The following is a 26,894-nucleotide window of genomic DNA, read 5'->3' as shown; positions in this document are numbered from 1 at the left end:
CCAAGAGATCCACAGCAGGAGAGACGGGGTGGCGGAGGGGGGGGGACGGGGCCCAGAGATGGGCAAGGGTCTCTAGCCTGCTGCCTACCCATCAACCTGGGGGTCTCAGCCTGGCTGCTGGGAGAAGCAGAAGCTCCGAGGCCTTCTCTAGAGCCATGGTTTCCACGAGGATGCTGCTGGCATGGAGTTGGTAGAGGTCTGGGATCTCCTAAACATCCTACAGTGCACAGGATGGCTCTCACCACAGAGAATCGTCCATCAGAGGAAAACAGTGAAGTGGATTGGGGTGGGGGAGACTCTAGCCTGGCACCCTGGCTCCTGCTCTAACGGGCACGTTCCCACAGTGGGAGACTGCAGGAGGCTGCCGGGGCAGGGGTCTACGTGGAGCAGATCACGGCAGCAACAAAGGTGCTGCTGCTGCTAAAAATACCACCACTCACCTCCGACGGTCACACCAACCCTGTGAGGAAGTCAGGCTCATTCACCGGGCAAGTGGGGAAACTGAGGCTCAGAAGAAGGGTGGGCCTGCCGTGGGCTTGGGCATCTGCCCCCACCCCTCCCGCCAGCTCTTCTAGATGTCTTAGTGAGCCACCCCCTCCATGGTGGCCCACATTCTCCTCTGCTCTGACATCCAAAGCAATCAGGTCTCCTAAGTTGAGCCTTTGTCCCAGGGGGTGCAAGGCTCCTTGAGGACTTAAGGGGTTGAGGAGCTAGAGGTCCTCGTGAGTGGGGCTCAGATCTACCCTCTGAGCCTGTCCAAACACCAGGAAGATGCACAGTCCCAGGCTGCTGATGATGGCCACTAGGTTGAACATGCAGGCCCAGGAGCCGGTGGTCTCTATCAGGTAGCCACCCAGATACACGCCCACGACACCTGCACCAAGAGAGGCACAGGCAGGCTGAGGGCCCCTGGGCAGTGGCGGGTGGTGGGGGAGAGGCTGGGGTGGGCCGGGCCTGGTGGTTTGAACCCCTGGTGCTCCAAGGGCTGAATTTGGATGTCCCAGCTGCCAGGCCCGGCTCAGAGTCAGGGTGTCTGGGAGGGGCAGACACCTCACAAACCTTCAGGAAATCACCCCCGACAAGTCCCCCGTGTCCCTCCAGAGGGGAACCGAGAGCGACAGGCAGGTGGTGGGAGAACAAGCCCCTCATCTGCAGCACTCGGCGGGGCCAGGTGTCCTCCTGGGGACCCCAGACCACTGGCATTTATCTCACATCTGTGGGTCAGGTGGGATAGTGGCCTATGAGCCACCAACCCCCAGCCAGGGTAAGTGGGCACCTCAGAAGGCAGCTATGTTCTCTCTCTGGGGTCCCTGTCCTCCTCTAACACTGGGACCCCTCTGAAGGGCACCACGGCCCACCCAGCAGGACTTGGGGAACTGGAAGGAGATGATAGAAGATGGGGAGGGCAGTCAGGAAACCCCCCTGTCCCTGGGCTTGTTTCCCCGCGGGCAGGGAAACCTCTGGGCGTGAGGCCCACCCTCACCTGCCAAGGCCCCAGCTGTGTTGGCCACACCTGTGAACAGGCCAGAGAGAGAGAAGAGGACCATCAGAGAAAGCCCCTTCTGAGCCCCCACAGCCTCCCACCCAGGGGGGCAGCCCCCACAACCCAGGGAAGTTCTCACCAAACAGAAAGCCTGCGCAGGTTGGGGCCAAGTCCTGGATGTTGACGGAAATGCCACTGCAGGGGCAGGAAAGACAGAGGGTGAGTGGCCACGGGCCACCCGCACACCACTGGAAGGGCTGGTGGGGCCATAGGGGCGGGCCACCCTGAGGCTCTGCACGCCATGGGAAAAGCACATCCATGGCTCGCACAGATACACATTGGCTGTTCACTAATTTGAAAAACGACATTGAACTGCTGGTCCCTGAAACAGCTCCCGGTGATGCCGCCAAGCCGGAAGGGAGGCAGAGAGAGGGAAAGGCAGAGCCCACTGCACCCTCTGTGTCCAAGCTGCCAGCCGGTCCCAGACCCTCCCAGGGCTGGACAACCACACCAGCCACTGGACAGCCTCTGCCACTGTGATTGCTCACAGGGACCCTGCCGTGTCCCCGCCTTTCACGGTCCTGCAGAGCAGGACATGGACAGGGTGGCCAGCCCTTACCTGTGGTTGAAGGTCTGGAGGCCGATGGAGGCAGACGCAAAGACCACAGACTGGATGAAGCTGGAGGTGTGGCCCAGACATAGAGCAAAAACGCTGGACAGGCCGAGGCCCATCACCTGCAGCAAAGAGGCATCGTTATGGGCAGGCGCCCCACAGCGTGCCAGCTGCCAGGGCCTTCTCTTGGCTCAGCCCTGCCCGGCAGCTGCCTGGGGTGCACCGAACAAGGGAGAGTCAGGTCTGCCCGACCTGAAAACCCCTCCCGGGCAAGACTCCCCACAGATGGGCCCAGCCCTGCTCATTGAGCTATGTGGGGCAGGTCCCACTGATGTGAGCATACTCAGGCCCAGAAGGACACAGAACCCACCCTCCAAGCTCGGAGAAGTGTCCTAACACAGATCCAAGAGCACCTTCCAGCAGTCATCTAAACCAGCCGCGTCTGGGTCCTGGGCTGGCCGGTTGGGGAGGCTGTGCAACTGCCTAATGATTTTGGGACATAATCCTCAGGTCCCAGGAGACCCGGAACAAAATGGATGTCCAGGGATAGCCACAGGAATACTTTCCTACCTGCATGAACTTCCGCACCGTGATGGCTCTGTAACCTGGATGGGGAGGGAGACCAGGGAAGGGGTTCCCATTAACACATTCGTGCTGCACCTCCCGTCGTGCCCTGAAGTGGGGTCCCACCCAGAGCAGCTGCAGAGAGGGTGCAAGGGAGGAGACGACAGGGTGGCCCAGGGCAGCACCTCAGGCTCAACACAGGGTATCCCACATCATGGGTGAAAATGTGTGTGTGTACTTCAGAGGATTTCCTTGGCCGCGGTCTGGCATGGAAGGATGGCCACATGGACGGTTGCAAAGGCGTTAAACAGCCAAGTGGCTCTCACTGTCTCTGTGTTTCTCCAGATTTTCTACTTTTTCCATCATGGGTTGTGTTACTTTTGTAATTAGGGAAAATACTGTAGCATTTAAAGGACGGGTGTGCTTGTGCAGATTGTGTGAGCACACATGCCTCTGCACATGTGCGTCTGTGAGGCCACATCCCTGGGCTCGTCCCCCTTGGGTCTGGGGCTCTTTGGACGGTTCAAGTGCAGACGTGGGCACCTATGGCCTCACACCCCACCCGGCGCCCAGCCCCCTCCGCAGGGGCTGGCTCTTTCACTTACTCCAACCCCTGCCCTTTAATGGGGAAACTGAAGCCGAGGAAGAAGTGGCTGGCAGGCCCACAGCTGCGTCCACACCCTGGGTTGGCTCTAAAGGGCCGGGGTGCCTCTCTGTCCCAGCCAGTCCCTGGGGCATGGGCCTCTTCAGCATGATAGCTGCATCTCCCAGGAGGGGAGCCTCCCACCCCTTGGAAGAACAGCCAGCCTAGGGTGCAGCTCTGGCTCCTCCCAATACTCACCCTGATTGATGAGACAATCAGAGAGGAACCCGCTGAACAGACTGGCAGGAATTGCCACCAACCAGGGCACCATATTGAAGACCCAGCCCTGCAGGGAGGAGTGTGGCTCAGACAGGGCCAAGGCCCTCCCTGAGCTGGGCGTGAGCAGCCTCCAGCCACCCCTGGCTGAGTGCTAGGTCTGCTAGCAGCTGTCTCCTCTGCAGCCCGAATCTCCCGTGTTGCTCCCCACCCCGTGCCGGACAGAGCCGGGAGGGGTCATCCTGCCCTGGGAACGTGCAGCTCAGGGGTCCTGAGCTGGACTGTGAGGGTTCTCCTCAGCCACAGACAGACGACTGGCCAGGCCCTAAGGGCGGGGCCCTGCTGGGCAACATGTCAAGTCCAGCACAAGGAAGGCGGCAGTGGCCACAGGGAGCAGGGCTTTGCGTCTCTTGCTCACACGGCCTCAAAACCAGTCGCCTGCTCCCCAGTGTGCACAAAGGCACGGTAAGGCCACAAGCCACATCTGGGGACCCATGTCTGCAGGCCAGGGACCACACATCCAGCCTCAGCTCAAGCCCGGCCCCAGCAGGCTCTCGGGTTCTCCTTCAGCCTGTACATGCCCCGGGACAGGGAGACTCACCTTGGCGTGGGGGAAGGTCTCCTTGAAGAAGGTGGGTAGCCAGGAGAGGAGCACGAAGAAGGAGCAGGCTGAGGATAGCTGGGAGATGATGGCTGCCCTGCAGAACCCCAGGCTCAGAGTGGGCCTGCGGAACCACCCACCACTTCTGTCCTCAGACCCCCACTGGCCCACCCACTCTGAGTCACAGACCCTGCTTGTTCTGGGGTCAGTCGGGGCCTGGGGCCATGCAGGTCCAGCCAGTCTTACACTCCACCATTGCTGTCCTGGCCCCACGCTTGGACCAGCCACACCAGCCCCAGCTCACCAGACAGAAGGCTTTTGGAAGAGCTGCCTCCAGGGGACCTTGGTGTGCCTGGACACTGGCAGGCCTCGCTCCAGGATGCCCAAGGCTAGGATGAGATCTGAGGAAGCAGGTGATTTTAGGGTGATGGCCATCAGGACCAGTGATTCAGTGTCCGTTCCCAGCAGACCAGTGATTTGGGGGAAGCTCCAGAGGGGCCGGCAGGCCCTACCCACACCAGCTGTGCTTGGCCCTGCCTCCCAGGTCCTCTGCCCAACACCAGCAGGCAGCATCACCTTCCAGGGTCCAGGTCTAAAGGACCCTTGCCCACATCCTCCTCCAGAGCCCAGGGCCTGTCCTGGAGTCCCTGAGTCCCCGTCTCACCACCTGAGGACTCAACCTGCTCCTGCAACCCCCTCTCCTTGGCCTGGCAGGCTCCCTGGATGCCTACTTTCCCCCAGATGGAACTGTCCAGACTGAATCAATGGCGTTTTTCTTGAGGCTCTAGTCTAGAGGGTTCTTTTGGAGCTGGTCAAGGCCGCAGCCTCTGGGGTCCTGCTGAGCTGCCCCTACTCCGTGGGCATTGAGGCCACTGGGAGGGGAGGAGGCACTGGGCAGCTGCGTTTGCCTGCCACTTGCCCCCCTGGCCTGTGGTTACCTTTTTCACTCAGCAGGTACCTGTACACGTAACACACCCACAGCAAGGTGAGTCCGCCCGAGAAGTAGAAGACACTCTGCCAGCCATAGCAGTCAAGGAGCAGGGAGCTCATGGCTCCCGTCACCAGCATCCTGGGGGGATGGGGAGCAGTGTGTCTGTGAGCCCAGCTGCACAGCTGGAGCAAGGAGACACCCTGAGAATACCCACCCCGCTGTGAGCTGCGCCCCTAGAAAAGAGGATGTCTTCATTGCCTTTAAAGCAGCTGCTTGAAGCCCCAGCACTGCAGCACTTTGTTAAGAACTGCAAGTGTTCAGGGATACCCGAAACACACAGCGCTGGGGGGATTTGGGATGGGCCACGCGTGTCAGGCAGGGGGGCAGCTGCTGTGGGACTTGCGGTGTTGCTAGTGTCTCGCCTCTGGGCTTCACATTGGCCTACGATTTGTGCTGCGGAGTCTTTTAAACTAAAACGGCGGTGAGAAGGAAACTGAAGGGAGCACACTGACATGAAACCACTTTTTCTGTTTGTTTTGCTTTGTTTATCATAGAGGATAAAATTTCAGAAACACTTCTGAGTGCATGTGGTGGTTCATTTTAGGTATCAACTTGACTAGATCAGGGAATACATAGAAACCTGGTCGCCTGCTGCCAGGTCTCAGGCTGCAGGCCACCTGGCCAGCCGCTCTGGGGCTGCAGACTCTTCCGTTGGAGTGGGTGCAGAGGGTGCGACAGCACCTGGCTCTGCAAGCACAGATGGAAGGACAGGACAAAGCGGTCACTCCTCAATGCATGTGCCAGAGCCCCACCCCACGGCAGAAACACGCGCAAAGAAATGCACAGGCCCGCAGAGCAGCAGCAAGCGCCCTGGAGCGCAGCCTCAGGCCTGTGTGGCTGTCCCCTGCCCCAACCAGAGGCCGCCCCTGAGGGGGCCTGGACTTACCCGAACTGGGAGCCGGTGCCCACAGTGCTGTAGGTGAAGGCGCGCTCACTCTCCCGCACTTTCTGCGACAGCAGGCTGGTCAGGGCAGGGAAGTAAACCCCTGGGACAAGCAGAGGACGTGGTCACTCGGGCGTCCAGCCAGCAGCAGCCTCAGAGGACAGAGAGCCCAGCCAGGCAGCTCATCCCGGGCCCCTCCATTCAGGTGTGGGCTGTGAGTCCAGAGGATGCCCAACCCCAAGGGTGGGGGCAGGATCTGTGGGGGCTCTCTCCATAAGTCTAACGCCCCTGAAGCATAAAGCCTCAGATCTTGGGAAACCCTGACATCTCCCCTTGCCCACAGACCACACGCACAGACACAGCAAGGCACGCCATTATCCCCACTCTGTGTCCCCAGCTACAGGTAATGTGGATGGTTATCACATGGTCACCCTGCTGCCACCAGGCCCCCAGACAGACTTCTGGGCAGAGGACGACATGTGACATTAAAACAGGCAAACATTAAGCAGCTTCCCAACAGAACGTGCCTCAGGCACCGAGCTGTCACAGCATGAACACGTTGGTCCCAGCACAGGGAAGTGCAGCCTGGCACTGGTAGCCAGCTGGCAGGGGCAGGTGATGCCCTGCCCTGCCCAGGCCCACCCAAGCCACTCACAAGGGCCGCCACCCACCTCCCTGGGCCCGAGGGTCTGGGACCTTCTCAGCAAGAGCAGTGAGGCGTTGATCCGCCTGGCCTGGCTCCAAGGCTGTGTAGTCTTCTCAATTGCTGCACCTTGGGACCCACCTCCTCACCCAGAAGTCCCAACCCCTGGGCTCGTCCTCCCTCAGTGGTCATCCATCCTTCCCCTTCTCCCTCATCCGCTCACGGTTGCTGAGGGTCTCCTGTGGCTGGGTCCCAGGCTGTCTTAGGGAGGAGGTGATGCTGGAGGAGGCCAGCTCTGGGACGGGGTCCCACAATGAATGAACACACTTAAATCATCACTAGCACTCACAGCACCTTCCTGAGGATGGCCATGCGTGGGGCCCCGTGTGGGTCCTGGTGGGCGGTGCCCGTGTTGCTCACATGGCCCCCTTGATGGCAAGAGTGGCCTCTCTCCAGGGCAGACCCTTCCTCTGCACAGGAGAGGTTTTGAGCGATGCCACCCAAGTCTAAACCTTGGTGAGGCTGCAGGGGAGGGAGGGTGGGAAGGGACCTGAGAGGGAGCTCCCCAAGCTCCCTGGACTTGTGGGGCAGAGGTCCCAGGGCAGCAGAGCCTCCTCCCAACCTGCTGCCAGCTCGGGAGGGCAGGGCAAGGCCACAAGGAGCAGGTTTAGCCAGCCCAGATCTGGAAGCCCAGATGGATGTGGTGCCCAGACTGGAAACTGTGCTGTTTCTCCAAAGTCCCAGCATCAGAGGCACCATCAGCACACAAGTGACACAGACGAATGAAACCCAGAGACGAGGCAGGTCCCTCTCAGCTGGGACACGTCACTGAAGTAATGTGTTTGGTGACAAAGTTGGGTGCCAGGAGATAAGTTTACCATGTGGGTGCACCATATGATCTTGTGTGTCACTGCAGAGAGCGTGTGCCTACAGAAGGCACACACATGCATTCACAAGCACACGGACACACATGCATCACATTTACATACATGTACACAGGCACACATGTGTGCACATCTGCAATGCATACACATACATGCACAGTGTATGCACCTGTATGCACACACACATATATGCACACACATGCAAAGGCACCCACATGTGCATGCATGCACACTCGCACACCCACCTGCGTGCATGGGCACACACACACATGCACACAAGTGTGCACCTGCATGCACACACTCCCCTGGTCTACTCCACCTGGAGCCAGAGCTAAATGCCAGCAGAGAGAGGAGAGGGAAGAAGCCTGAGGATCCCCTTACCTTGGAGCAAGCCCATGAGGATGCGCGAGAAGGTCATGAAGACCAGGTGGGCACCGCCCAGGTGGGCCAGCAGAGGGGTGGCGGTGGTGATGAAGCCCCAGGCAGAGGCTGACAGCAGGATGACCTTCTCACCCCCGATCCTGGAGGGGGCACATGAGGGAGGGGATGGGGTCTGTGCAGGTGGGGTGAGGGACACTGCCTGAGCTAAGAGGAGCCCTCTGGGGTGGGTGCCTCCATATCCCTGCCCTGCAGACAAGGGCTGAGATGTGGGGCACAGGGCTGAGCCTCTGCAGGCCCTGCCCACACCCCAGAGCTGCCCTGCTGAGCCCCTGCTGACCTTAGGTCTCCCTGGGCTGACCCCTCCTCCCCCAGCTCACGTACTCCTCTGGGCAGGGCCTCTCCCCAAATTTATTTACTAGGCTCCTTCCCCAGGAGCCATTTCCTCCTCAGTGTGCAGCAGCACGGCCAGCCCACCCGCCCCTCGAGCCCAGTCACTGGGGAGCAGAGGAGGACAGTTACCGGTCCCCAAGGTGGCCTCCCACGACCTGCGTCAGGCAGTAGCCCCAGAAGAAGCTGCTGAGCACGATGCCAGCCTCCTTCTTGTTCCAGCCAAAGTCTTGGCTCATGGAAGCCACGCAGATGGGCATGCTGATGCGAGCGCAGTACAGCAGACCCGTGCCTAGCAGCAGCGTCCCCGTCCATACCTGGCACTCGGGCCTGCAGGAGGGGAGAAGGTCAGGCCCTGGAGAGATCCTGGGAGGCCTGCTGCTTTCAGGTCATCCCTCAGAGACCTCCCAAGTACCACAAGACATGGTCACACATGTCAGAAAGACTGCATTGAGATGCCCTCTGTGGAAGGCAACTTGGCAAGTTTGCAAACCTCCACGCACACCTGCCCCCGGCTGCTAGGAGAATGCAGGCAGAGGCTGAAAGCAGCCCCGGGGTCCCAGGGAAGCGATCAGCAGGGAGCTGGCACCTAATGACCCACAGAGGCAGTGGCAGGGCTGAGGTGGAGCAAGAGGGCCCCAAGGAGCAGTACGGTGGCCCCTGCAGGGCCCCAGGAGAGCCGGCTGGGCCTGCCCCTCAGAGGACTTCGGGGAGGCAAGGCTGGGCGGCCAGGAGAGGACCCAGCAGCCATCGGAGGAACCTGGTGGGTTGAGGCAGCCTTCTCAGCCCATCACAGGCAGCAGCCCCACCTGCCCAGGCTCCAGGGCAGACACGCCTCCTCGGTAGCTGCTGCCGCTGACTGAAGAGAGCAGGAGGCCCCAGGTTCTGGTGATGGGCACTGGCTTCAGCCGAGCTCCTGAGTATCTGGTCTGGGTGGACTGGGGCAGCCAGAGGGGACCTGAGGGCAGGGTGGTAGCAGGAGGGCCCTTTGGCAGAGTGGACACTTTCTGTGCCTGGGGGTGACCTGGGGCAGGTCCCTTGGCCTCCTCCTAGGGTTCGCCAGGGGCAGGGGGTGCAGCTGCTGTCCACAGAAGGAGGGGTATGGAGGGAAGAGGGAGAGGCTAGAGCAGGTGGCCTAAGGGGGCGTGGGGCTCCCTAGCCCCCAGGACCGTATGGGTGGCTACATGCTATGAACACAGACTCAGGTAGGGCACAGGATGACAACCCTCAGGGTCCTGGTGCCCAGGGAGCTGTGAATGAGCGGAGGCTGAGGACAGACCACAGGGCAGAGGGATAGAGATGGACACTGCCCCTCCATGCTCCAGAGCAGCCGCTCCCTTGGGTGAAGTCCTCATGCGCCACCTCTCGATGAGCTTTGAACCCTCTGAAGTGCAGCTCTGAGTGGCAGGGCACCCCACCAGAGGCGCAAGTGCCCTCGGTGCTGCAGACCCTTCTGAATGCCAACTCTGCCTAGGAGTCGGTCAGTGAAGCTGGCCTGGACCCAGTTCTAGAACTAGTGACCACAAGCCACTGGACCCCTCTGGGTGTCTGCAGCAGGGAGACTCCAGAAACGTCTGCCCTGGAGTCTCAGCTGCTCAGGGCCCAGGAGGTGGGGTGTCCAGCCCCCTCGCCACTCCGCAGCTGAGCCCACACTGCCCTGTTCTATCCTTCTCTCCTTCCTTCCTTTCTCCCCTCAAAGACACTGTTGATGGCCAACGCTGGGGCTAACCCCACCTGAAGTGACCAATAGAAACCAAATACAAAAAGGAAAAACCACCCCTCCTGCGGGCTCCGGAAGTTAGGCTGCAGCACGTGGAGAGGGTCCAGGAGGGCAGTTTCCCCAGGAAGTGGCCCAGGTAGTGGACAGTGTGAGCACAGGCCCCAGGCCCAGACAGGGCAGCCAAGGCCCAGGGGAGGGTAGTCAAGTGGACAGAGCAGAAGGTGGGGGCCAAGAGGCCTCTTCACCTTGACCACACATCTCATAAGAATGATAGCACCACAAGACCGCATTCCCTGGGGCGGGCGAGGGAGTGGGGCCCAGCTAGAGAGGCTGCTGTGACTCCTACCCACTGAGGATCAGGGGAAGAGCAGGACTCTGCGTGGGGTACACCCAGACTTCTCTCCGAGCCACAGAACCAATGGCGGGGGTGCTGAGTTAGGGACCCCCAGCAGGGAGGCAGCGGAGGTGGGCACAAGCTCAGTTGGAGCCTCGCTGAGTTGGACCCTGGAGGGTGCTTGAGCAGGGCCGGGGCTGGAGTCAGTACTGACCATCACTGTGTGGGTGACCAAGAAGAGCCTCGAGGAGGTGGGGGCCCAGGACACTGATGGGTTGGCTCCTCGACAGGCACAAGCGAGCCTGAGGGCCTGGTGGGGGGGGCACAGATGACTGGTAGCTGCTGGGGGGCGGTCAGGCAAAGGCTTTTCTTGTTTTTCACTTGCTGCTTATTAAAAATGAGAGGCGTGCCACCGTTGATCACAATTAGTTGATCAGACAGCCTGGCCCAACAGGACATGGTACAAAGGGCCCGTCCCGCATGTGGTCTTCCTTCCTAAGAGCCCTGACCCCAGGCTGACCATGAGAGACATGCCAGGCAAATACTAATAGCAGACACCCCACCATTCACCTGGCCAGTCCCGGAGACCACCAGGTCATCAGAAAGGAAAATCTGAGAAGCCACCATGGCCACGAAGATCCCGAGGAGGCGCGAGGTCTACACACCACTTGGGGCCTGGACAGTGTCCTGGGACAGACAAGGGACACTCGGGGGAAACTGAGGAACCTGGATAAGCGGCAGACTTCAGTTCATGATGACGTATCAGTTGTGGCTCACTGATCGTGAAAAATGTACTATGATAATATAAGATGTTAACGGGACAGTGGGTGTGGGTGTACGGGAGCTCCCTGCACTATCTTCACAGTCGTTCCATAAACCTAAAACTGTCCTAAAACTCACAGTTTATATATACTTATATATATATACTTATATATATATTTATATATATATATATTTATATATATATATACGTATTTTTAAAAAAATTTTTAAAAGAGAGGAATACACAGTCTTGAGCATGTTTCTTGCGTGGGAGATGCGGTGAGGGAGGGGTAGCCCCAGGGGGTCAGGAGGGCAGGCTGGCCACGGCAGCTCTGAGCTGGTGACAGGAACAGGAGGGTTCCCACTGGCAACTCGATTTCTTTGTGAAGCGGGCAGTGAGGACCTAAGCCCTGAGAGTGGGGACTGGGTAGAAGGGCAGGGGGCTGGGGGTGCACTCAGTGCAGGTGCACAGAGCTGGGTTCTCCTGGGGGGTCTGCAGAACATGCAGGGAGGAGGCCCGTGCAGTGAGGGTGGGAAGGCCACGGCAGGCCTCAGGCAGGCTGGGCCCAGAGGGGGTCGTGGCACTCGTGCGGGGAGCCTGACAAATGGCCAACAAGGAGCCTCGTTATCTCAAAGGCAGACAGGGCCTCCTTACTGGGCCCCAGACACCTCGCATGCTACCTGCTGGGAGCTGCTGTCCTAGTCAAGGCCCCCCCCAGCAGGATTAGCCATCAGCCACCAGGGCTCGGCTGTCTGTCTTGGCATTCACCAGTGGACCAGCAAATGCTGCTTCTGGGCTACTAGAAAGCACAGAGAGCGACAGTCCAAAGTGCAGTCCCTGCCCCCACAGCACTGCCCTAGCCTCCAGATGCCCTGTCCTGGGTGAGTCCTACAGGACCACCGTGAACACGTGTACACGGAGTTTGCTTTTCACTGCCTAGTGCACAGGGTCATGGCAGGGGCGTGGGAGCAACACTCAACCCCCACCGAAAGCCGCACAGCACAAAGGTGACTTTGAAAAGCAGCTTTGCTCCTTTATGTGGTCAAGGCAGCAAAGGGGCCACCTGCACCCAATGGGACCCTGCCCTGCATGCGGCCCCTCCCTGGGTGCACCTGACTGGGACAGGACAACCTGGCTGGGAAAGGACAGCCTGGCCCTGTTTGTTTTCTGGGTGGGAAGGCCAATTGGAAATGGCGGTGGCCAACTGGGACTGACCCTGTCCATGCTGTCAGAGTACTGAGACTTCCTCTGTGGCCACAGGCAGTCAGTCTGCCCTGAACTGAAGGTGCTGGGCTGGGAGGACCCACAGCTCCATCCTTGAGCGGGGTGGGGTGCTGGCCAGGCTGGCCAAGGGACACCCTCTGCAGCACTGGGGGCACGGAACAAGGAAATCTGGCTAGAGGGGCGACCCAGATGTGCCTGAGGGAAGATTAGGATCCCAGGCCCAAATCCTCCTTCCTACTGGGGGATTGATTAGAAACTAGAAAGCTTAGGAGGAGCCCGAAATCTTTATCCTACCCACTTGTGCTGCCCTGAGCTTCGGGTTGGCGCCCCCAGCACAGCACGATGCTTCTAGGAACCTCCAGAGCCCCCACGTCCTGCAAGTGGCCCCTGTGCAGAAGCCACATGCAGGGCTGGGCAAACAGGTGGTCACGTGGCCCCTCAACTCAGGAAAGGGGAACACACCACGCCAGGGGCCGGGAACTTAGTCCAGGCGCCGCCTCTCTCAAATCCTGCCCAGCTGGCCTCGCCCCACCTCTGTGATAGGCTGAAGAGGGTCCACAGAAGTGATGATGTTCGTCACTGCCCACATGCGGATTGTGCACAGCCTTGACCCCACACAGCTGCCAAAGGCCAATGAAGCAAGCCACACAGGGCCAGCCCAAGTGTTCCCTCTTAAAGAGAGAGCCCCTGAAGGGAAGTGGTTAGGGCAAAGGCCAGATGGAGCCATTAAAACACAAGCTGCCAGTGATGTTTGTGGAACTTTCCACCGGCCCTGGGGCCACAGCTCTCTGTGAGCTGGTTGAGATGCCTGGCTTGGCCCTCCACCAGGGTTACACATTGGATGTAACATGCTGGGCAGGGAAGGAGGAAGTGAGCGAGGCAGGCCCTCCTGGTGGTCCCTGCTCCCAGCACACCCAGGGCGGCTACAGTGTGGGCTCTGTGGCTCCTCACCTCCCCTGCTGGCTTTGGCTTTGGAAGGTTTCTTTCGACCTTCAGCCTCTGCCTCTTCCCACCAGCTCTGCCTTCATTTCTGCCCCAACACCCAGGGGCAGCACTGTCCCTAAGGGCCTTCCTACAGCTCTTCCCAGCAGTTCCAGAGTCCTGGCCCCACATGGCTAACAGGCGGTGTGGGAAGTTGCCGTTCCCCCCAATGCGTTTGTTGCAGTTGATTGTAGACTGGCTCTGGAATCCACAAGGCCGGACTCTGGGCCCAGGGTCCAGCTGCTGTGGCCAAGGGGCCTCAGCTCACAGAACCAGTGAGGCAGTGGCTCTTCTGTAGCTTGGGGACTTCTCTAGGGGGTCCCACTGGGGCCATCTCACTCCTAGTTTCCATGGGTATCACCTGCCCTAGAGCCTCTGCAGGCAGCAGTGGGTGGGGGAAACAGAATATGAACAGGGGTGGGTGACCTGCCTGCACCCTTCTCCCCACAACTGAATCCTTTGGAGGGCCGAGGCCAGTGGGGAACCATCCTGGCACACAGTTGGCATGTGGTGGCAGGACCTGGCCAGCCAGCCACAGGCTCCAGCAAGTGCTCCTAGCTGGCCCTCTGCCTGCCCCAAAGCTGGCCTCAGTCAGGTGCCCCTGTGCTGCTCCTCACCCCAGCTGTGGGGACACCCGTCAACAGGTGTGGTCCTACCTGGCAGAGGCACGCCTCCTCATCACCCAAACTGCCAGACTCCCAGGGCTACCAGCTGGGAGAAGGGCTCAAGGGCACCTGCCAGGTCTTGGGACTCAGTGGCAGGGAGAAGGGTCCTCCTTCTTTCCCAAGGGCTGGGCTGCCCAGGGAGGGGTGTGCCAGCCCCAGGCAAAGAGAAGTGGCCCCGCTGTGGAGGAGGGTCTGGGAGGGCAGCCTCCTGCAGTGCAGCCCACGCCACAGAGCAGCACTCCTCACTGAGGTCCCAGCCAGCAGCATCTCAGCTCCCTCCCCAAACATCCGCCCTGCCCCCAAGCCATTGTGTTGCGGGTCACCCAACCTGGACCATTGGGCGTCCTCAGCCACGTCCCTGCGGGCCTCCTCCGGGGGCAGCTGCATCAGGCTCAGGGCGCTGGGATGGCCGTGGGGACAGCGTGTCCCAGGGCCTGATGGGCCCTCCCTCCCAGCCCAGGCCAACCCACCCAGGCAGCACCGCCCAAGTCCACGTGTCAGTCCCCGGGTGCTTCCGTCTGGCGCTCCCAGGACGTGTTGCCCCCGGAGGGACATTGCAGGGCAGACGGGGCGGGGCATACCCCTCGGTCCCCGCCCCACCAACGTCTAGGGAGGCTGGGCCAGGGACCTCCCTGCTGTCCCACAGGAACGGCACCCACTGCTGCCCGGGCCCAGGCTAGTTTGAGGTGAGGTGCCCTGGCACAGCTGCAGCCTCCACTCCCTCCCACCCCAGGTTGGCACTGAGGCTTCGCTGGCAGCAGGAAGGTTGGACTGGGGGCTTTGGAGATCGACCCCAGAACCAGCGGCAGGCCCTGGACATGAAAGGGAGCCATGGGAGAGTCCATTTCCCCGTCTGTAATATGGAGGTGATGGTGGTCCCCATCTTACAGGGCCGTGCTGAAGGGAGCTGAAGATGGTCACTGGCCTCTGAATTCAGACAAAGTTGTTCTGAGCACTGACCATGTGCCAGGCTCTGGGTTGGGGGGCAGGGACATTCAGTGTCAGTGGTGGCTGAGGTGGACACAGTCTCCAGGCTTCTAGATTCTACGAGTTGCCGCACACCCAACCAACAAACTATCTTTGAGGTTCAAGGTGGAAAATCACATATGGAGAGGATGGTAAACAGTTACCACCTGGGTTCTCAAGGACAGAGGAGACCTTTGTGACAGAGCTGTCAGCAGATGCCCGCTGGCCTGCTTCTGGGGGCCTGTGGCTCCGCCTTCTTGCTGGGTCCTGCCCGCCTAACATGTTTCTTTATTTCAAGTGCTGCCACAAGGAGACATGCAGTAAAGCTTTCTTTTTAAACAAGTTCACGCCTCACCACTTACGTTGGTCCCCCACTTCCTCAGCCTCCTTCGTGACACACACTGCCGAGGAGCGTGAGTATAGGAGGTCAAGTACAGGTCCCACGACAGCGCGTGTAGCTTTCCATGAATACAGTTAAACCAGAGCCTGGGCTGGGGCTCCTCCCTGCACCCCACCAGGACCCAACCCTCTCCAGTCCAACATGTGGGAAAGGAGACTGCAAATAACATCTTCCTCCGCTATCACTGACAGGCAACTAAGATGTAAGATCCCAGCCCTGGACATAATTTGCACAAATTAACTACAAATGGAGGGGCATCCACCGTGCACGCTGAATTAATACTGTAAATGGTGGAGAAAAAAAGGACAGAGAATTGTGTAAAATTTCACTGGGAACCACAAAGATGAACTTCACAGTCACAGTAATGGGCTCTGCGTAATACAGTCCATTATGCTGAAGAAGTTTTGAAGGTTCTGCAACAGTTCATTCTTTCAAAGTGCTAGTGAATTCATTGTTTGAATCTTATAAACACTGCTGTTCAGCATTTCTAAAACTGGAGTGCCCAGAGACAGGGCTGGCTGGTCCCATGAGTCGGTGGCAAAGCAGGGACCAGAACCCCATCCCCTCGCCCCGGGCCCATGCTTCTGGCTGACCACCACCTCCTCCTCCCCCTGCTCCTCCTTCACCCCCATGTACAGTGACAGGCCAGCTTGCTCCACTTTCAAATGCAAGCTGGGAAAATTAGCCCAATGGTCAAACACTGTGATCCGTAGGAGGGAGGAGACCTTGAATGTGAGCAAAGCTGCTGCAGTGTCTGTGGGAAGCAGGAAGGCTCAGCCAGGAGGGGACCGTGACGGGGGGCAGGCTCATGCAGCCTATCCCCAAACACACGGGGCACCTCTGAACACGGGCAGTCACACGGGGCACAGTAAGCAACTGCATTCTGGTCATCTTCCTCTCTGAGGCTCCATGTGCCAGTCTGAAGTCTACCACCAAGCTTGAGTAACAGGGGGCTGCTTAGTGTCGACAGCGGGGCAGAGACACTTGCAAACTGACCTGCACTCAACGAGCCCCTGCTCAGAGACACAGACAGACATGATTCACCCATCTTCAGTCATTACTTCCTCTGTCCATTCTTTTGGGTACAGCTGGGTGCATCTGATCTGTGGGCTTCACCTGATAAATTTTCTTGTGTGTGTGGTCAGACCAGATGCATACCCATGGCCTTCCAACCAGGAGACATGGACATGTTACAGAAGAACCTGAGTACCACACTCCTGCTCGCCATTACACACACTGGAAGGAGGAGGGCAACCCCCCCCCCCTCAGACACGGGGACACTGTTACCAGTGAACCACAGACTACCACTTCAGTCCCCACTCCACACCAGGCACCTCACGTGAGTGGGTCGTGGCACAGGCCTGTTTACCACCAAGCAGTTCTGTGCCTTCCAGAAAAGGCAGAACAGCTCAGGACATTCCATTCACAGGAGCACAGGCTCCCAGAAGATTCTGCCACAGGTCGTTACATCAAAGGCCCATTCGAGCTCTGTATTCTTTTACGTAAATAAGTTGCAAGCAAGGATGGCATTCCAAAATTAGTATTTAAGACAGGTAATCCCTATGTTGCAAGGAGCTGCGGCCCCCACCGAACCCCTCAGACTGTCTCCCTCTGAATCTAGCAGACTTGAAAGCACACCCTCTGCACTCCCTGGCTCCAGCACCACACCCTCACCTCCAGCAGGTGCCACAGGCTGTCAGTCCGGCCTTCCCCAGGGCCCATGGCTGCCTCACCGCCCTGTGGTGCCTGTGGCCCTGAAAGCACAGGGACCTGCGGTTATCTTTAGCCACTGGCTGTTGGGATGTTTGGCTGAGTGATCTACACGGGGCTGTGTCGTAGTATTCCCCTATTTTTGATGTTTGGAACTAAAAAACACTACTTAGGCTATTCCAATTCAGCTTAAAATCATGCAGTGGGTCGGCTCAAAAAGTTCTCTTCCTTCACAAAAAGGAGACTCGTCTACGAAACCTAAGTGCCACAGCTCTAGAGAACAGATGACAGATTTCAAACTAAACACGTACATTTACACGAAACACACACATACCAAAAAGGCAAGCACTGTCACAGCGGAGACAGATGGAAACCAAAGCACAAAGTTTCATCAAACTGAAGTTTCCTTCTACCGACCAATTCTAACACCAACATTCAATACAAATATGTTAATTTAATTCTTTGTTCTTATTAAAATACCTTAATGGAAGAAAAGAGCTTTCAGATAACCATTGAGAAAAATGTAAAAACTTTTACTACCAAATTAAAAACAGGTACCAAAAGCAACTTATTCTGCATTTTTCAAAACATGTGGGGGAGGGAGGCACATATGTCTCAGGTAATAGAGTCACAGAATTGAACAGGCACAAATGTACTAGAGCTGGGTATAGTTTAACAAAGGATTTTAAATGACTAACGCTGATGATACAATTTACTGGAAATCTGAAAAAGCAATACAGATTTCTGAAGCAAAAACATACCTGTTGTGAAAAATAATCTCCATGTATCAGAATAAAACATGTTAACTGAGCAGCAATTATTGCAGGTCCACGATGACAGGCCACGGCACCACCCACTGCCTCCAGCCCTGTGATGGTGACCGCCTGCTACACACCACACAACACCTTCCATCAGCAGGGAAGTGGGAGGCCCCTGTTCACCTGAGGCTTCTAGTTTGGTCTGTGTTCACACTGAGACTTGACAGTGACACCCCAGAAGGGAATCCTGCTTCCTTATTCCAAGGATGTCATTGTCTTTATCACAAAATGTGTAAGATTCTTGCTGGAACCCTTGGTTCCTCCACTCTCCAAAACTAACAGCGTACAGAAATAAGAAAATAAAGACATCCCATTGCCTTAGAAAAACTGTGCTCGATATATTTTCCCTATGTGTTTTCAGACTGTCTTTTTAAAAATTTTTTTTCTGTTTTTATTGAATCATAATTGATTATACATATTTTGGGGGCTCAGCATTGACATATGTTGATTGAATCAATATTCCTAGCACAAGTAGTTACAAAACTGTTACTTATTCTTTATGCCCCTTGTTCACTCTCTCCCCAACACCCTCTCCCTCCCCGCTCCCACCTCTGATAACCCTGGATTTCTTCTTTCTGACAGAATAATGGTTACTCTGTTGATTTGTTGCCTAGATGATCGGATCATGTCTTGACTGCACAGAAAGATGAGCTTGGCCTTGCCCAGGCCTCAGTGGACTCTGGTGTGCTGTTTCCACATGCACAGGGCCACCAGTCTTCAGCCAGGTACCATGGAGACTTTGCCCTCAAATACCAGTCCTGATCAACATCTGCCTTTTCTAAAACCTGGAAACCTTAATTCAAATAGTGAAATATATTAGTTCTCATTTGCTTTGCAATAATCACTACGCTTTGAAAAGATTCCAAACTAGGGGTTATTCCCCACATGACTTCATGATATCAGGAACACAGAGTAGCAGAATATTCTCAAATTTTATTTATTTCAAGGCACTTTCCACCAGAAGGCGTAAAAAGAAGAAATAAACTACTCTGTAAAACATAACTACATTTTAATAAACACAACAATGAGATCCAAGTGAGACCAAGTAGAAAAACTGAATTATACTGAATGTTCATTATCCAAAGTGGCTTGCTTGCTTGCTTTTGTTCGCTGACTGCAAAGAGGTCGCAAACAGGACAAGTTTAAGGAGCACTTCCTCAGGAGACTCCAGTCCACTAACAACCATGGGAGAAGTCAGTCTGGCTCTTAAACAAAGGTAGAGAAAACAATATCTGAAATTTGAGTCTAACATTTAGCTCATATTGGATTTTAGCACTGGCTTATCAAGCTACACACTGGTTGAACTGGTACATAAGATACCAACACTTTGTCTTATAACCACATCGTTAACGTTTCATGCATGTGATGAACCCCATCCTGTCCTGATAGTCTGTGCATATGACCCCTGCAGACGAGCTTTCCCTCACTACACATCGCACACCCTCTGACCTTGAGAACATGTCAGATTGATTACATACTAATTATTCACGTAAGAGGTCTTATATACACTAACAAGATAATTAGGAATATGCTGAATTATCTGGTGCTTTTCAAAAAATGTAGTTTTATCTCTACCTAGTTTTTCTTCCAGATTCTGCTATATTTAACCTATCAATTACCTGAAGATTAAAACTTTTTTGCTCTAACTTATTATTATTCTCAAACCCCAGAGGAAATAATCCTAAAAAAAAAGTAACATCTGAAGACTACTGAGACAGCAGGAGTGGAGTCGAAACACCATTTCTAGGAGGTAAGGGGAGGACCCCTGCCTGCCTGGGTACATCATCCTCACAAAATCAAATGGGCTACAAGAAGGGTCAGTCTGGAGGCTAGAATGGTTTTATAATCAATGCAAGTTTTATCTTTGCATCTGTTGCTAAATTACATAAACAATGTAAGTAAAAATAAGTACTGCCAAAAGCTCCTACCACGGAAAGTGGAAGTAGAGAGCTTGGAAACACGACCCCACCAGGCTCCAAGTGAGAGAGGAAAGCAACGAGTGGAGAGGACAAGACAGCAGATGCTCCAGGATCAGCAGACAGCCCAGGAGAGGCAGCCCCGGCCACGTGGGTGCTGGTGAGCTGGTGATCACGCCCCAGCCTGACCTCACTTGTCAAGGTACCTCTTGCTGCTTAAGAGTAAGGCGAGCAGGTCCTCCAAGTCAGCACTAACAGCATCCCACATCTGAGGACGGTGCCCGCACCGTCACCACGAGTCCACAAGACCCGCTCTGATGTGTCGGCAATTCTGTGGCTATCCACAACATGACTTTCATCCCTGCTTAGGCACAGATGCTCAGCTCCAGGTGGTCCACTGCAGCGAATCCAAACGCACATCGTGCTCTGGGCTACATAGGCACACACCCACCAACTGCACTGACCACACCATCCCAGGTCGGGCCATTTCCCTCCTGCACTCCACTGAGCAGAAGACAATCTGTGAGGGAGCAGAGCAGGACATCTGCAGAACTGGTTGACGATGAAATAAAAGATGAGAAGCTGCTCTGAGATGCTGAAGTGCAGATCACTGGGGCTGGACATGCATTCTTCCTGCCAGGCCACGCCGTCTGCATCAGCACCAGGGTTGCCTTGCTCTCACAAAGGCCGCTCCCTGAGCACAGGGCTGGGCACCACAGTCTTCAGCTTCAGGTGCTAGCCGATGCCACTGCCATTGCCACAGGGGAAAGTCAGCCCTGACAACAAAGGCTGCTTGAGATGATTAAAACTTCTTAGAGGCCATTTTGATCATTCTTGAAATTAAAGAGAAACCTTTATTTTCAACAAAACTGCCCAGAAGAGATGGTTCATTGATCCACTATGAATGAGTCTCTTATCACATAAAGCACCAAAATATATATTTAAAAAATTAAAAACCACATAATCCCACCCCTCACACACACATCTCCCCAAAATCCACACAACCCAGATGAAAGGGAAAAAGAAATCAAACTCGATACCCTCACACAAAATCTTTGAATTAGGATTTACAAATCTATATATTTTTTCCTATGGGAAAAAAGAAAAAGCAAAGAACCAAAGGTGTAAGGAAAAACTTGTAGATGAAGGCCTGACAAGACCCAGGAGAGTTAAGAACACATGCTGTCTGCCTACGAGCTAACAGAAAGCAAAATTGTCATCAGTGCTTTTCATATACTTCGGAGCAAGAGGCCTTAAGCTTACCCGATGTCCCTAAAGATGCAGCACTCAGCGGCAGGCAGAGTCCTCAGCAGCCACAGTTCCGAGAGCGCTGGAGGGCAAACCACAGCTGCCCAGCTCTAAAGCAGGCACTGCGGCATGCAGTCTGTGTCAGGCTTCCACACAGACGGTGTCTTTCACCACGCATTTTCCAGCGCTTAAAAGGGCCATTTTTCTCTTTAAAAAAGATGCCAGGTCAAAAAAAAAAAGCACAAGGGGAGAAAAAGAGTTCTCTACTGCAGTAAAAATCTTCCAGTCGTAGACTGATGGACGTGAGCCCGGGCCACAGGGACATGCTGGGTCTGCCCACACAGCCTACTTGGGCTCCTCAATCACGCCCTTGCTGAGGTCTGTCATTTTGGGGTACTTCACTTTCTTCTGGTCCAGCTCGCTCTGAGCCCAAAGCAGCAGTTTCAGCAACTTTGCGAGCTTGGGCGTTGACTCACGGTTCTCATAGTCCAGGACCGCCTGGTTGACTTCACTCCACACCTAGAAGACAAATACCCCATAAAACAGCCAGACACATGGGGCATGTGCAGGAAGAGGCCATTAGTGATGTGCACTTTACACTCTCAGAAGCCATCTCTACCTGGGAAGCTGGCTGTTTACTTAAACAAACAATAAGCCCGTAACTGGAAGGCACTCTCGGTCTTCGCCCTAAGCATATAGTCTGGTTGGCAAATGTCACATCCGGCCTAAAGGGCAGTTTGTTGCCACAAGTGAGGCTGGAACAAAGTGCTGAGGGGACCGAGAGAGGACAGACTGGTGCAGGGGCGATGTAAGATCCCCCTAGTGAGCCTCAAGAGGATATCTCGGGTGGATCCTCACCCGCCCCTGTGGAAGGAGGCCAGTCCTTCCACAGGAGGCAGAGCCAGGGAGGGGTGAGTCTGGGATGGGGCAGCAGACACCTGGATCTGGGAACGACAAGCTGTCATGTGTACTGGACACTCAAGCAGCAGAGAAGAGAGTTAAGTTCCAGAAGAAAACACAAGACTTTCAGTTAAAAAGACTTAAGACATCTGTTTCTAAGAGTCTCCAAATAAACAGGAAAAAAGTTAAATAAATCGGCAAAGAGGTCTGAATGGCATATACAGGGGTACTTCAAAAAGTTCATGGAAAGGTTTGTATTAACTTTTAATTGAATTTTTACATGAACTTTTTAAAGTTCCCTCCTAATAGCTACAATATTTCCTAGTTTAGCAAGATAAGATTAAAAGTTAGGGAGGAATTGCTGCTACCATACCATGGTGTCCCGTGTCCAGAAGTCACCTGTCTCTCATTCTACCCCACAAATGCACCACGCCTGGCATCGTCACAGAACCCCCTTTTGAACATCCACTGAGGGTGAGCAAGGAGGACGTTCCCCGAGCAAGCTCTACCTTCTGCCTCTGCATCATGTGGAGGAGGTCTCCGAAGGGCGACTCTTCAGGGCTGTCAAAGGCCAGCAGGGCCAGAGTGCGCTCCATCTCCGTGAGGCATTCTCTGCTCTCCTCACCCTGCTCCGCCAGCTGTGTTTGGGCGAACTCCAGCGCCGCCTCTGTCTCACGCTGGCGGATCAGCTCAATCAAATGCTGTTGCTGGTCAACAGCAAAGACAAACAAGCTTAATCAACACACGCCCAGGTGAGTGACATCATGTAGTGTGGAACTTGGTTCCAGTCAAAAGGACATCTCAAAGGAGAGATTTTTCTAGCATCTCTGAGTTATTTGCATTTCAAAGCAAAAAATAGCTTCTGAAAAACATAAAACAGCAGCTAATTCAAACCCCTCCCCCACATAAATTAAAACAATACCCTTTGTTGCAAATTAGCCTAGTTATTTCAGAGTCATTGCAAACAACCTTAAGTTATCAAGTGCCTGTAAACCAGACTACCCACTGCTGAAACTCACCTGCAAATGAAAGTAAAGGTACCGGTTTGTGTCCAGGAGCTCCGGGTGGAGACTATTGATCAGTGCGACGGCCTCCTGGATCCGGCCTTTCAGTATCATCTCCCGGATCTTGATTCGCTCATCAAGTGTTTCTAGATCTACGCTGGGTTCAATCCCAGATTCCATTCGAAACTTCTCTGCTGCTTCCTTAAAGCCCTCTGAAAATGAAAACCACATTCACTGCTAGGAAAGTTAGCAAGGAACTGACATAATGACTTTGCATCTCTAGAAAGCCCAATTCCTTCAATTAAGTAACCTCCCATATGAACCACACTTTCTTAGGGACTTGGTATTAATATCTTTGTGGTTTACAAGTTATGCCCTGGAGGGCCGGCCCGTGGCTCACTCGGTAGAGTGTGGTGTTGATAACACCAAGGCCACGGGTTCGGATCCCATATATGGATGGCCGGTTCGCTCACTGGGTGAGCGTGGTGCTCACAAGTTATGCCCTGGAAATATAGAAAATGCAAAGCATATGCTTCATTCATTTCTACCCCCAAAAAACTCTGACCTATCAGCCAGAGGTCAGAACGACTGCTAGCCCAGTGTGTTGGTGTGAACTCCTTTAAGAAGGCTGATGTTACAGGTCCAGATGCCAGAAGCTGCAGGTCTGGTTCCAGGTGAGGCAAGACACACCGGCTGGGCCTCTATGGCAGCCTGCTGACTCCCACCTCTTAGCGTGAGTCTGCAATTCTTTCCGACATCAGACCTGGTGTATCCACCACATACCCGCCCGCTCACACACACACAAGGACAAGCCTGCACTTCTTCATCACCTTTCAAAAAACCTTCACAGAGATAATTTGGGAGGGGGACTGGAGACTAATGGGGGAGACTTATTTTTCGCTTTATGCCTTTTGAAAACGTGGATTTTCGCACCCCCAGCGGCAATGACCTACTTCCTCCCCAGTGTCGGGGAGGGTGCTGAGTGTTCCTCCTTCTGCACACTTCCACCCTCCCTTCCCTCTTCTGAGTTGGGCACACTTACAAACAGGCCACTATTCTGGAATGGCAAAAAGAGACCAATTATTCATGCTTTAAAGGTACTTCAGAACAGTCTTAGTTACCTTTTGATTATATAACTGTAAAACCATCAAAGGCCAAGAAACAGGTTTTTGCCTTAGGAATAATTATATCATCTCCAGAAAAGGTTATCTTTAACATGATAATTCACAAATTTATCAGGTTAGCACTGCGTGTTTATAATGTCTGAACAAAGTGTAACTTTACCATCACATGGTAAAGTATTACCTGTGTGTACAAGAGAGGCTAATGTTCAAGTGGTAGCATCCTTACTATAAGCCATTACCTGTGACCAGGTAGTTCATGATGAGACGATTCATGTCTGCTCGCTGGACGTGCAAGTTATTGAGCTTTTCCATCCACTCATCTTTCGTGATTTCATCAGGTTTTTCTGCATAACTCATTCTGATTTATTTCTACAGGAAAAAAAATAACACTTAAAGAATTGATAAAGAATTCTATGGCCATTGTGGTCATTTCAGAAAATAACACAGAGTGATGTAGTAAGAAATAAAAGGAGAGAATGGGAAGATATTTCAAATCTTGTGAAAAACAAGCACAAAGGGCCTGAGGCCCAAACACATGTTTGGGCAACGGCAAGAAGGTTGGGGTGTTTAAAAGGTAGGAAGAATGTAAGAAAAGCCAAAGGTCTTAGAACTAAGAGGCCAAGAGGTGAGCTGGAGTCAGATTGAGTAAGGCCTTACAAGCTGATAGTCCTCTAAGTGCAAAGGGCAGCCACTGGAGAGTTATAAGCTAAAGAAGTACATGCTATAATGCATGTGCTAAAAAGAAGGCTGCAATCGTACACCCACCAGAGTGACAGAAATGAACAAGTCTGACAATACCAAGTGTCAGGGAAGATGTGGAGTTCTCTTGAACTCTTACTCTGGTATCAGGAAAACAGATTGGTATTTCGAAAACAATCTGGTGTCCTCTGTAAAGTGGAACATGTATGCTCTTTACAATCCAGCAATTCCACTCCTGCCAAATTTACATGCTAGAAAAACTCACCAGTGTGCACCAAACACAGACAAGCCTGTTCATAGAAGCACTGTTCAAAATGGCAGAAATGTGGAAGCCACACACCCAAATGTCCTTTCAACAGTAGCATGGACAAAGGACTGTGGTGTACAGTGTCACAATCCCCTGTCTAAAACCCCCAAGCAGATATGTTTTGGAATTCAGAATTTTTCAGACTGTACAAAGATTATATGCCACAATTTACCATTTAACAGCCTCACTGGGGTCAGAGGCAGCACCCCATAATCAGACATTATTTCTATAGTGAAATGTGTGGAATGGAGGCTATTAAACTTCACCAGCTCAGGTTTTGCCATCAAAGAGATTGAAAAAAAAACAAAACAACTTTTGGTTTCAAAGATACTTGGATTTTAGCATTGCCAAGAAAAGACTGTGGTCATGTATTTACACAACAGAATTTAATAAAGCTGTTAAAACAAATGAACTCACACACCGTCACGGGGACAACTCATACAACAAAGTGGGAAGAGCGAGTTGCCGCAGAGGCCGGAGTCTGGTGTGAGTTTTGTAAAGAACAAGACAAACTACATGATTCGTCTTTGGCAATAAATACCTACCAAAGGCTCATATGAAATCTGGCACTCAGAAGGTGGCTACCTGTGGGAGGAAGGGCAAAGGGCAGAGGCCACAGAGGGGGCAGTGCAGCTTTGGGAATACCAGCTGGGCTCCTGAGATGAGTGGTAAGCGCCACTGTCCATCCTGTTTTATGGCTAGTCACTAACATGTACGTTATAGATATTACTTTATACAAAGTCTGTGCCAAATTGCTTCAGTAAATTAAAACAGTAAAAGACGGCTCTAGTTTCCCAGCTGACAGCGGGGCGAAGGCAGGGGGGTGAGAGCTGAGCAAGTCCCGTAAGGAGACACCCGAGAGAGGACAGAGGCAGAAGAGGGGGAAAGACATGGCCAGATCGAGGTGCCTGGAGTCAGTGGTTGCTGCTGGACTGCACAAGAAGTGACAGAAGAAAGGAAGAACCGAGGACGACCGGAGGTTTCCAGTGTGAGGCCTTGAAGGATGCGGCCAAAACGAGGAGCGGCGAGCGGGAGAGGAACAGGGTGGAGGAGCGGGGCAAGTCTGGGGTCACCAACAGACGAGCAGCTGGAGAAGTCGGGCAGGCGTCTGGACCAGAGCCCGAGGCTGGCGCCGCGACGCTCATCAGAAGCCCACCCCCACACAAGACGGCATTTAAAGCCGAGACTTCAGCCAAGAGCCCCGGGAGAGAGTGCCCAGGCTCAGTGAGGGCCGCGACCGCGTATCCAGCTCCTGGAGGCCGGAGTGGGCAGGAGGGAGGAAACCAACACGCCGTCCCTCTGCAAGTCCACCTTCGTGGCTGCAAGTCACCCGCACACCCGACGTCACGTCTGTGTTCACAACCACCAAAGGCAACCAGGGACCCACCGTGGCGGCCCGCTCCGCCGCGCGCAGTGCTCGAGTGGGAGACCGCAGCGGCGAGACGTCCGCGGGGACCGACGCTGCGTCCCGGGGAAGGCCACCCGCTCCGCACACGGCGACGCGGGCTCCCGGCTTGGGGTCACTCCCCCGCGCTTCTGCCATGAACCCGCCTCGCCCCAGAGACGCCGTGGAGGGGGCCCACCCCGCCCCGGGGACTGCGCCCGCTCCCGGCCCGGCCCCGCGGAAACACCCGGCCCGCCACGGCCATCTTACCGTAGGATCCCGCCTTCCGCTCGGCGCGGTCTGGGCGGCGGCGGCGACTCCGCGGCCGGGGCGGCGGCGGGGGCCCCGAGCGGGCGGAGAAGGAGGCCGCGACGGAGGCGGAGGCCGCGGGGGGGGGCGGGAAGCGGGAAGGCGCATGCACCGGCGGCCTCCCACGAGCCGC

The 26,894-nt window shown here is 54.9% G+C and overlaps 2 protein-coding genes across 2 annotated transcripts; both read right to left on the bottom strand.

Annotated features, from left to right (window-relative positions):
- Window positions 1-710: 710 nt before the first annotated feature.
- Window positions 711-14,363, bottom strand: SLC17A9 (solute carrier family 17 member 9). Its single transcript, XM_063079188.1, has 13 exons — window positions 14,305-14,363; window positions 8,422-8,619; window positions 7,903-8,042; window positions 5,998-6,097; window positions 5,059-5,189; window positions 4,425-4,521; window positions 4,121-4,217; window positions 3,502-3,589; window positions 2,667-2,701; window positions 2,103-2,218; window positions 1,623-1,678; window positions 1,484-1,513; window positions 711-874 (listed from the first exon to the last, which is right to left on the bottom strand). The coding sequence occupies exons 1-13, from the start codon at window positions 14,361-14,363 to the stop codon at window positions 711-713; spliced, it is 1,311 nt and encodes a 436-aa protein (XP_062935258.1).
- A 4,428-nt stretch (window positions 14,364-18,791) lies between these two features.
- GID8 (GID complex subunit 8 homolog) lies at window positions 18,792-26,831 on the bottom strand. The gene is made up of 5 exons (XM_063115378.1): window positions 26,723-26,831; window positions 24,302-24,431; window positions 22,954-23,150; window positions 22,444-22,641; window positions 18,792-21,553 (listed from the first exon to the last, which is right to left on the bottom strand). Exons 2-5 carry the CDS (start codon window positions 24,417-24,419, stop codon window positions 21,380-21,382), a joined length of 687 nt encoding a protein of 228 aa, XP_062971448.1. The 5' UTR covers window positions 24,420-24,431; window positions 26,723-26,831; the 3' UTR covers window positions 18,792-21,379.
- Window positions 26,832-26,894: the final 63 nt, after the last annotated feature.

The sequence above is a fragment of the Cynocephalus volans genome, chromosome 1 (assembly GCF_027409185.1).
Source record: "Cynocephalus volans isolate mCynVol1 chromosome 1, mCynVol1.pri, whole genome shotgun sequence".
Classification (NCBI taxonomy): domain Eukaryota; kingdom Metazoa; phylum Chordata; class Mammalia; order Dermoptera; family Cynocephalidae; genus Cynocephalus; species Cynocephalus volans.
This window is presented reverse-complemented; position numbering and strand designations above follow the sequence as displayed.

Excerpts from the sequence above, each read along its gene's own strand:
- GID8 (XM_063115378.1), bottom strand. The coding sequence starts at position 24,419 with ATGAGTTATGCAGAAAAACCTGATGAAATCACGAAAGATGAGTGGATG. Across the intron at positions 22,642-22,953 it reads ACCTTTACTTTCATTTGCAG|CAACAGCATTTGATTGAGCT; the intron begins GTGAGTTTCAGC and ends GCTGTTGACCAG. Across the intron at positions 21,554-22,443 it reads ACATGATGCAGAGGCAGAAG|GTGTGGAGTGAAGTCAACCA; the intron begins GTAGAGCTTGCT and ends TTTGTCTTCTAG.
- SLC17A9 (XM_063079188.1), bottom strand. The coding sequence starts at position 14,363 with ATGCAGCTGCCCCCGGAGGAGGCCCGCAGGGACGTGGCTGAGGACGCC. Across the intron at positions 4,522-5,058 it reads GTACCTGCTGAGTGAAAAAG|ATCTCATCCTAGCCTTGGGC; the intron begins GTAACCACAGGC and ends CTGCTTCCTCAG. Across the intron at positions 4,218-4,424 it reads TTCCAAAAGCCTTCTGTCTG|GGCAGCCATCATCTCCCAGC; the intron begins GTGAGCTGGGGC and ends GGGGTTCTGCAG.